Source organism: Tupaia chinensis, unplaced genomic scaffold (assembly GCF_000334495.1).
Source record: "Tupaia chinensis unplaced genomic scaffold, TupChi_1.0 Scaffold139935_1, whole genome shotgun sequence".
Lineage (NCBI taxonomy): Eukaryota > Metazoa > Chordata > Mammalia > Scandentia > Tupaiidae > Tupaia > Tupaia belangeri.
Genome location: NW_006199814.1, coordinates 1040582 through 1051852, shown reverse-complemented (window position 1 = coordinate 1051852; position 11271 = coordinate 1040582). Strand labels below are relative to the sequence as shown.

Sequence of the window (11271 nt, the reverse complement as noted above, 5' to 3'; positions counted from 1 at the left end):
AAGAGAAGACAGCTATGTTTCACTCCTGCGCTGTCATCTACAGAAAACTCTTTACCCCCTGTCTGTTTCAGTTAAGTCCTGGAAGGAGGGGTCTTCTTAAGGAACTGTACCGCTGGTACCCAGGCTGCATTATCTTTAGAGGTGTAACCTACCAGGCCATGAACCCTCCAGGAGGCAAGACTTCTAATGGTCATTTCCAAATATGTTTTGTGAGTTGTGTATATTTGTCTACTTCCCCTGAGTTACTGGGGGTAAGCCAGAAAGAAACAATGTACCTACATACAGGAAAAGGCTCCCTAGGACATCAGCATTCAACATAAATGTCCCAGATTAGGACAATATGCACAGTCTCCCTGGTTTTCAACCCTTAAGGTTACAGCAGCGAGTTACTTGAGTTTTCTCATCCAGTTGTAGTTGGTTTGAAGTAGAATCCTAGATCATTAGAGTTGGACTCTCCCTCTCTCTCTCTCTCTGTCTCTCTCTGTTTTCCCTCTCTCTCTGTCTCTCTTTATAAATGTATGTATGGTTATTACAATGTTTCTGAAGACAGGATCTCCTTGTTTTGCACCCTCTTGCCTCAGCCTCCCAGCTTGTGGGGACTATGGTGCATACAATTGCACCTAGCCTGCAGATTGGACCAAAAATTGAGCCCAAGCCTCTCATGTAGTTCCAGCCAGTGGAACGTAGCATCTTAGTAGCATGCACCACTGTCGTGGAGTCCATGCTCAGCTAGATTTTAGGGATCATACTGTTCATTTAACAGTTCAACCTTCTCATTGTACCAATGAGGGAACAGACCTATAGAAATTCCAGGACTTATTTTAGACCAGAGAAGTAATGAGTAGCAGCGTTGATAGACTTCAGATCTTTTCATTCAACAATGACACTTCTTCCAGCCTGGACCATGAGAGGTTAAATTATAGCAGGAATCTGGTATGGGGTCCAGGTGTGCAGTAAGTTGTAGTTTGGACAGTGGTCCCTGCCCCATGGGCTACAACAGGTGACCTGAGAACCTCTGGCTTAGGTGAATTGTACATTTTGGGGAGGACTGTATTGTGATTGTTTGGGGGAGAGAACATCTAGGCACACCAGCAAGTCTCATTTGCTGAGGATAAGATAGGGATAGAGAAAATTTGGGGAGAAGTAGGTAGGGAAATTTAATTGAAGACTCCCCCTGAGTGAGCTTTGAGGTTGCAGTCAGAGGAACCTGCTGTTAAGTTTTTACAGAGTCCAGGCCGGTAGTATCTACTGTGACATTTGTAGAACTAAAATGTGGAGAGGTTCTTAGTGGTTGCTTGGTGTGCTGTGGGTAATACAGGTCCTTTTATGACTATAGCTTTCTGCACTGAGGGACTTATTTCTGATTAACTGGCTAAGGCAACTCTTGTTTTAAATGGTCACATTGACATTAAACATTATTTCATTCTGCCTCTGTTTAATTTTTCCATATGTTGCAATTGAATAAAAATATAAAAAGATGATTTTATAATAACTCTGAACTGAAACTATAGAATTGGTTTTATTGGGAAGAATGGATTCATTTCTTTGAAACTATTTTTTTCTCTTCCATTTATTGATAGTCTACTCCTAGAGGCATTATCATATAGTGATTAAGTACCGGGACTCTGAACAAGGCTACTCTGGTTGAATCTTGACTCTGCTAGTTACAGTCTTGAGCAACATATTTATCCCCCATTCCTTGATTTCTTCATCTACAGAATGTGAATAATATCTCACAGAGCTGTTTCTAGGGTTAACTAAGTTAATACTTGTATTAGAACAATGCCTGATACATACAAAATGCTAGTTACCTATGATCTGTTATCATGTTCCAAACATTGATCCAGTCCCAGTGAGCAAATTGAGACTCAGATATTTTAATACTTGCTTATGATCATCTAGCTACTCAGTGGCTAAGTTGGAAATAGACTCTTTTCCTTCTGATTCAAAGCCTGGCTCTTAACCACTTGGCTAGATTTCTGAGATGTGAAATCACTTAATTATAGGTAAATTGTAGGTTTTATATCTATCTACCCATATGTCCATCTCTCTTACACTAATTTAAATTTTTTCATTGTGTTCTCATTCTGCTAATAAAATGCATTTCCTTAACATATCTGTGACTTTAGAATTATAAAATACAATGGATAAAAATAAACCACTCTTAAAATAGTCCTAGTCAATAATTAGGTAAGAACTTTAAAAATCTATGCTAACAGTATTTAATCATGAAGGCATTAAATGTCATTTTGTGTGACATCTGAGAATGTCAGTCAGTGTTTCCACAACCCTTTTAGTTTTGTGGAAATTAAGGTAGCTGTTATTAGGCATTTTCAACTTACCATTTTAAAACAATCATGACATTAATGTCTGTTCCATTTGCACATCTTAATTACTGGGAAGAAACTATATCAAAAAAAAATTTTTTTTTTTTGGAGAGATTTTCGCTATAGGGCACGTGCGCTCGCCAGACAGACAGAGAGAGACATAGAGACATAGAGACAGAAAGCGAAAAATCACCCCCCTAGGGGGGATGGTCATGCCGCAGTCCCTTCTCTTCCATTCTCCTCTCGGGATCTTGGGCACGCACGCACACGCGCCCGGCATGAGTTTTAAGCCACCGGGTCCGGGACGCGAACCGCGGTCGACTACATGGGAGTCCAGCGACATAGCCATTACGCTAACTGCTGGTTCCCACTATATCAAATTTTTATAGCTAACAGAAAGCTTCTCAGTCTGTGCCCTAGATTAAGTTAAAGAGAAGTGAGGTAGGTCTGCCTAGCAACAATGACAGGTGAAGTTAGTGAGCATTAACAGCTTTTGACTATCAGCAGCCTGGTGGTATAATGGGCTCTGCTTATGGTTATGAAAGATTGACTAGATGTCTGAGTAAAAGATGCTTTTCTCATTTATTTCATAAAATGTTTGGAGAGATCTGTTCACTGATAATGTTGAGCCCAGGATTTATAGATTTCTGTGTTTTTGCATAATTTTGATCCTGTATTGAAAATCAGAAATTATATTGTATAATATTGCCAACTTTATAATTATCTTATGGAGAAACTTATTCGATAGAAAGTAAAATAACACAATTAAAGCAAAACATAATACCTCACTACTCCAACAAAACCATTCTAAAAGCCAGTACCTTATCTTCTTCAAAGTAGCTACAATTTTGAGGGGTATTTAATATAACTCTAAATTAGAAATTACTCACTCTATTCTGGTTGCTCATAAAAAAACTATTAAAAATTGAAAATTTATTTATGTCTGGTCTTTTGGCAAATTAAAGAACCATTTCATCAAAATGAGTTGTTAACGTTTATGTAAAACTTTATCTGGGACATACTCAACATGGAACCATTTGGCAATGAAGGAAAAGATGGCTCAGGGTATGCGGCAACATGCCCCATGAAAGATTACGTTTGATAAAGTCTGTCTCAATAACGACCATATGTCCTTTTCAGCTGATAGTGTGTTTCAAGTCTTGGAAAAATTAGTCAGAGGTCTGAGGTATGCTTTAAAGGATAGTTCTTTTGTCACCTTTATTAAGTTTGTTTTCAAGTTCATTCAGTGTGTTTCATATTGATCAAGTGTGCATATGTACTTTCAAATAAATGTACACAATGACAAAATGATGACTGAAGATTTGGACACTGAGTCCTTTCAGGTTATATGCAAAGCTTTGTGACCTTGAGTGCTAGGATGAACTATGGTTATCGTGTGTAATTTTCACTTAGAGTAATAAGATAATTCATTTTTCCCTAGTTTTAATCTAACAATTAATGCAGGTATGAAGTGGGAAGAAATTCAAGTTCTTTTCTAAGAGCAACTTTTCTAATGGTGATTTTAAAAGATCAGGCAAAAGAGAGAACAGAGCCTTCGCTGCTTGAGTCAAGATAAGCAGAAGTGTGTGTGTGCTTAATGTCACATGGCAGGAGGCTTCCCCAGAGCGGTTTGCCTGTCCAGACAGCTGTTTCATTTGTGCCCGATAGAGCTGAACTTTGGAAAACACCGGTGGCCTGCCTACTGCTTCTTTATGGATTATACAGGTAGAATCAAATTTAAAATATTTTCTGGCCATAAGGAATAATTTTAAAATATAATATTTGAATGTGTATTTAAAATGATGTTGGTTGTATTTGTACTTCTAAAAATATCATGTACCAATTTACTCCTGAGTATGTGTGAATTTGTAGTATCCAAATTGTGATTAGTACTTAAGAGAATGTCTCGGCATATCCTAGTTTCTTCTATTTCAGTTTGGATCATACTCAAACAGACTTAAAATAAACTGTGACCTATAATTAATCCATAGGTCTCCTCTCTGCATCAAAAGGTTTGAAGTGCAGACATCCAAGTTCAGATTAGGCCACACAGAAAATAAAATACACAGAATTTGCAGACAGCTTCTGGTTTCTGTGAAATGTGCTCGGCTTTGTCGTGGTTCTGTGCTCGTGTGTGATCCTTTTAGATGGTGTTAAATAAAATAATGAAGTGAATTGGAGAATTTGCTTTTGTCTTAAATTTTCTGAGTATAAGTGTGCTCAGATTTTCTGATCGATAACTAGCCTCTTTTTAAAATTACACAGCCTCTTTCTCAATTTCTGGTTCCATTGAATGTAAATTTGTACAGTCTCAGGAATGAAGTTAAGGTTAGGCTAGCCATGGGCGGTTCTTGCCTGATGTGTAAGTGTCACATTCCCCTAGATTTAGGGGTGAAGGTGAGGGTGGGAGGTGAGTGGTGAAGAGGTAAGGACATGAGTCTTTGCCAAAATTTGTGCAACCAATTCAGAATTATCTTACCCTAAATTTGAACTTTTGGTCTATGGTAACACTGTTTACTAATCTTTTTTTTTTTAAAAGAATTATTTGTTTAATTTTTAATTTATTATTATTCTAATTTATTTTATACATTCAGTCATTGTACATCACCGCAGCTTATAAAATTAATTACTCAACATGAATACACCAGTCCAGTTAAATTTGTCATACCATTATTATTTTTTAATTTGAGCAGTGAGAGCAAGAGATAGGAAGAGGGAACATGACAAAGCAAGCCACCAGATCTAGGACTCAAACCATGGTCTGCCATGTGGCAGTCCAGGGCCTTAACCAGTACGCCACCAATAAAGGCTTTTTGGAGGTTTTTTTTCCCCCCCTAGTACAGAAATGCACTTTGTATATGCAGTACAATGAAAATGCCAGTGTGCATCGAGATGAAGTGTTTCTTACATATTTGCTGTAAATGTTTCCCTTAGACCTGTACATGGACCTTTATTAAGACAGCTAATTATGATGTGCAAGTGAAACTTTTTGATACTTTAAAATTTAGCATTCAGGAACTTGCTATCTAGAGAACTTTGGTGGTAAATACTTTTTGAAACTAAAACATTTTAAAGCAGTAATTACCCCAAAATAAGTTTGTTCTGTAAATTTACAAGTTCCCATTTTAGAGATCCTTTAAAGGACATATACCTATATTTGTGTGTCTGTATATTGATTTTGTTTTCCTCATAAGATTAGGATACCAGAACTTTGGTGGAAGGACTCTGAGTTAAAATGTACTTACATTTTAGAAGTTTCTCTATTTGGTGTTGCAGTGAAACAGGAGTGAACACATTTAATAGTCATATGCAAAGAAGCAAAGTGATAAAACTCCTGCCAAGGAACTTTACTATGAGGATGCGTATAATTATAACATTATATCATTTTCCCCCCTAATGAACAGAATCATTGATTAATTCTTTGATTTTAAAAATAGTTTGTATATGAGATGACTTTATAAAGTTTGTAGAAAAATGGAATTAAAGTACAAGTTTATCTTGGTACAAATTTTTTTTTGGAAATTCTACATGGTCTTTTGTAATACATATTTCCACTAACTTCTTGAAGACACCATGTATTGCCATTTAAACACTTCTGTTTGAAAATTTTTTTTAGAGAGAGATATTTTTGCTGTAAGACACATGCATTTGCTGGAGAGACAGAGAGACAGAAAATGAGAAACAACCTCCTCGGGGGGATGACCACGCTGCAATCCCTTCTCCATTCTTCTCTTGGGATTTTGGGCACATATGCACACACACCCATTGCGAGTTTCAAGCCTCTGGGTCCAGGACTCAAACAACGGTCAACCATGTGGGAGTCCAGCACCTTAACCACCACACCCCTTGCTGGCCCTATAGTTGGTATTTTAAGGCAAATACCTTGAACATGACAAATAAACAAGAAGAATACTAAGAAAGTAAAAACTTTAATGTGAGTCAAGGAGGTGGCTTTAGAGAAATTCATAGATATGAGTTCACTTTAAAAATTAATCGTGTGTGCTATAGAAAGAATATATGGCTGGGAGTACTAACAAATGGTGTAATGGTTACATTGCTAAACTCCCACATCACTGACTGTGGTTCGAGTCCTGGACTGGGTGGCTTGAAACTCATGCTGGGCATTTGTGCATGCATGCATACCTAAAATCCCGAGAGGAGAGTGGAGGAGAAGGGATTGGGATGTGACAGAGAAGGGATTGTGATGTGGCCATCCCCCATGGGGGGTGATTTCTTGTTTTCTTTTTCTCTTTCTCTCTGTTTCTCCAGTGAGTATACACACCTTATAGCAAAAATCTCTCTCTCAAAAAATGAAAAGAATATATTACTTAAGTTCTTACCACATTAATAAATACAATAGTTGCATTATCTATCTGAGCAAAGAAGCTATTTTGAATGTGGTCTTCTATAGTGATTTCTATAAACATTTACACATTCGAAAATACAAGTATATTTAGTTTGTTGAACATTGAAGAGAACCTTTCAGCTCATGGAGGAGAGAATTCTTTTGGATTCTAAAAGATAATTAATTCTGCTATTAGCACAATTGGGCACCACTGCTTTTGTACTAGTGGCATTGTGATAGCACTGAAGGAGATGTCTTCCAAGAGAAAACTGATATTTTATGACAGAAAAATAGATTTCTTGGCAAAAAATATTTAAGGGGTTCCCAAATGCTTCTGTTCAAGCCAATTGCATGGAACACTGTCCCTTCTATGTGTTTTCCATGCATTTTTATTCCTCCCCCCTCTTTTTTGGTCTCTGTTGAAATGTTGCTTTTTAAAGTGACATTATGTGGCAATTTTTACCTAAAATAACTCTCCTACTCAATTACTCCTTATCCTCAAACTCATCTTTATTTTTTTTCATAATATGTGCCACTACTTGACATTTTACATGTTTGTCTGTCTTTTCTACCCACTAGGATATAAGCTCTATGGGAAAGGGAATTTGTTCATTGGCTATACCTCTAGAGAGGAGATAGTAGGCTCCTGGGGAAAAGTTGCATGACTGCAAGAAGATTTTATTTAAAAAAGACTATTGAGCAGGACGAGCACTTGGCATAATGGCTATGTCGCTGGACTCCCATGTAGTCGACTATGGTTCAAATCCTGGACCCAGTGGCTAAACTCACTCTGGGCGTGTGTGCATGTGTCCTCAAGATCCCAAGAGGAGAATGGAGGACAAGGGATTGTGGTGTGGCCATCCCCCCCGGGGAGGGTGATTTCTTGCTTTCTGTCTCTCTGTCTCTTTGGCGAGCACACGAACCCTATAACAAAACAACAAAAAACCTCTCAGAAAAAAAAAAAAAAGACTATTGAGTTTTGTGTGGTGGCTTACACCTGTAGTCCCAGCTACTCAGAAGGCTGAGGCAGAGGATCCCAAATGCTGGGTCAGTCTAGGCAACATAGCAAGATCCTATCAGAACAGAAAAAGACTATTGATATTATAATGTTCACTATTACTTTGCTTTAGCAGTAGCAGTGTAATTTAATAATAATTATTTTTACCAGTAAATTATTTTGAATATTATTTTCTTTCATTGCTAATTTTATCCTGAAATGATCAGTATCGTCTTTACTAAAGAATAGGCATAGTCACAGGCAGGAATGATCAGACAATAGATAATCCAAAGATGACTCTGGTTTGGGAATGTATTATATGATGGGGAGGGGCAGTGAGGGACATCATATCAGTTTTATTCTTTATTGTCCTTCAATACATTTTCCTTGGGCCATACATTAATATTTGTGTACATTCTTTGAGCTGAATAGAGGAGAGAATTGAAGTGCACTAAACTTTTAGAATAATTTTTGTCCAAGATGAGTCTTCAGCCACGTGTATCCAAATCTAATGTGTTTAGAAACATCTCAAGCCTCCAGACTATAGAAATCTTCACAAGTATGGAGAGAGTGATTTGTATCCAGTTTTGCTGGCAAACCTAATCTCTTAGCAGACCAGTCTAAAAAGTAGACTGCAGTTGTCTAAAAAGTAGACTTCTTGAAAATATTGCAGCCTTTAACTTACTCGCAGAAGTCTGTGCCAGGAAACAATTCAAGTTCTCTGAAAAATGCCTTTTCATATAAGTATCTACACCCTCATGTAAGAGCTGATAAAACGAATGACATTAATGAGTCAGCAAACCAGTTACTACACATAGAACATGGCCTTTGTTTGAAAATATCTTACCCAGGAGCCATTTTCTCATTCTATCTCTCTTGCCTTTCTGATGGCCACATCTTTCTGCCATTTGAGTGAATATTCAAATACAATATCTCATATGCAATTTAGAATACATCATATGCAAGATAATGTTTTACTGATAAAGGTCAACCCTTTTGAAATATATTATCCTTTCCCAGTTCCTACAGTTATATCCCAACATCATTATTGATATTCCCCCTTGGTTGTTGACTTGACCAAATATTTTTGAGGAGATACATTTTATTAATATCTTTAATATTTGGTAGTGTTTTTCTGTCACTTTTAGTTTTTTCTTATGACCTCTCTAAGGATGTTTTTCTTCTACATTTTTAGTTGACTTTCTTTTTTTCTTTCCTCTCTTTCTCTCTCTTTCTTTCTTCTTTCTTTTTAGTTGATTTCTATTTTCCCTTCACTTCAGTTGAATCCTTTGCCTATCATGTTGACAATTGTTTTTAAGAGACATTTTGGCAGCGTGGTTAAGAGCACTGCTTTAGAACTACACTGCCTCAATTTGAATCCTAGCATTATCATTTACCACCTGTGTGCCCTTTGGGAGTTACTTAACCATGTGTCAAATGTGGATAATAGTGCTACCTACCTCATAGGGTTGTTATGAGGATTAAATAAGTTAATACAAATGAAGTTCCTAGAATACTGCAGGAACATAGTAAACACTCATTAATATTAACTATCGTTATTCTTTCCTGCAACAAAAGACTTATTATAAGACTTGCTGTTTTGTTGTAGCATTAATATACTTTCTTTATAATGGCTCAGCATTTTGAGTAAACTAAAGATAGAGTTACCTTGAATAAATTATGTTACATTGATACAATGGAAAATTTTGCAGCCATTAAAAGGATGAGATGGATCTACATATACTGGCCAGAAAAGCTACTAATAATGTTTTTAGATAGTAATTTTTCAGTTTTGTATTCTTATTAGAATTTAATGTTTAAAAACTGTATCTAGATAAAGATTTTTGCTAAACATTAGAAATTATTGGAAAGGGTATGTACTTTGGATAAGTGGGTGGAGAGAAGACTTGAATTCTTTTCTGTTGAATATGAATTTAAAAGTGGGATTATGGAATTACATACACATATATACACATGTTTCCTTTTTGTGCATATCAGTTTTTTGTTTGTTTTAGTTTGTTACAGGGTGCGTCCTCTCGCTGGAGAGAGAGAGAGAAATGAGAAATCACCCTCCAGGGGGATGTCCATGCCACAAGCATTTCTCTTCCTTTTTTTTTTTTTTCAGAATTTTGGGTGCTGATACAGGTAACTGGTGTCATTTTCAAGCTTCCGGTCTGGGTCTTGAACAGCGCCATCTGCCATGTGGGATCTTACAGCCATAACCTCCATGCCACCTGCTGGCTCCAACATCAGTATTTTAAAACATTAAAATAAACTTATTTTTCTGCTTGTGTTTGATAGGTATTCTAATGAAAGTCCATATACTTATTCTAGTATTTTTAAAAGACATTTCTAAGAATAAGGTAATGAAGGAAGACTTTTAGTTGTTCAGTGAGCCAAGATACAAAATAATTAATGTCCTCAATAGTTTTCTTGTGTAGATAGATTCAAAAGAAATATGTTGGTCACAAATGTCCAGTGTATACAAGTGTACATAGATTAGTGCACATAAACAAATTTTTTTTTAGATTTTTGCCATAGGGAGTGTGTGCTTGCTGGAAAGAGACATAGTGAACAGTGATAAATCACCCCCCAGGGAGATGGCTACACAGCAGACCCTTTTCCTCCATTTTTCTCTTGGGATTCTGGGCATGCATGTGCTTGTACCCTGAGTCATTTTCAAACTGCGAGGTCCAGGACTTAAAGTGCAGTCAGCTATGTGGGAGTCTGATGCCTTAACCACCACACCATGTTCTGACCCTGAGTGGAGATAGTCTTTAAATGATCAAGTTTCTCTGAAAAATGGCAGAAGTTCTCATAAGCCAAAATGAAGAAAATAAAGCAAAATAAATAGGCTAGAAAAAATATATGTATATAAATATATAATTTACATTTGTAAATATAAAAATATATGTGTATACATGTATAATGTAAACATGCAATTCACATTTGAATAATAGTTGCAAACTAATAATGTCACTAACATTTGAGTGCTTACTGAGTGCCAAATGGTATTCTGAGCACTTACACTATTATTTTGCTATTACATTCATGAGTATTTATATACCCAGAATGTTTGTGCAACAGTTTATACATGGTCCCAATTTACAGTGGTTCGAATTAAGATTTTTCTACTTTACGGTAGGACAAAAGTGATGCATATTCAGTAGTCACTGTTCTTTGAGTACCCACACGACCATTCTGTTTTTCACTTCTAGTAAAGTACTCAATAAATTACATGAGATATTCAAGTAGCCTCGTGTCAGATGACTTTGCCCAACTGTGGGATAATATAAGTGTTCTGATCGTGCTTAAAGTAGGCTGGGCTAAGCTGTGATGTTCAGTAGGTTAGGTATATTTAATGAATTTTTGACTTAGCAGTATTTTCAGCTTACGATGAGTTTATCTGGATGTTAGCCCGCTGTAAGTTGAGGGGCATCTGCATCTTTTTACGTATTTGTGATTGAGTTTACAACCTTTGATCTGTCAATCTACTGTTAAGAGAAAATAACAATGAACTCTTCTGTAATGACTTCTGAAGATAGATTATTTTTCTCATTCATGATATTAATTCTCTTGAAAACTTCAGTTTGCTGCGTAAA

At 36.5% G+C, this 11271-nt stretch overlaps 1 protein-coding gene across 2 annotated transcripts in view; it reads left to right on the top strand.

Annotated features, from left to right (window-relative positions):
• The window catches only part of ST7 (suppression of tumorigenicity 7), a 240519-nt gene that overhangs the window by 13821 nt on the left and 215427 nt on the right, over nucleotides 1-11271 (top strand). The window contains exon 1 of one of the 2 annotated variants that reach the window (XM_006162372.3): nucleotides 4025-4052. The exons of the other annotated variant lie outside the window; for it this stretch is intronic. Within the exon in view, the coding sequence (XP_006162434.1) occupies nucleotides 4040-4052 (13 nt within the window). The 5' untranslated portion in view covers nucleotides 4025-4039. Of the gene's footprint in view, nucleotides 1-4024; nucleotides 4053-11271 lie in introns of those variants that run through there. 2 annotated transcript variants of the gene reach the window in all.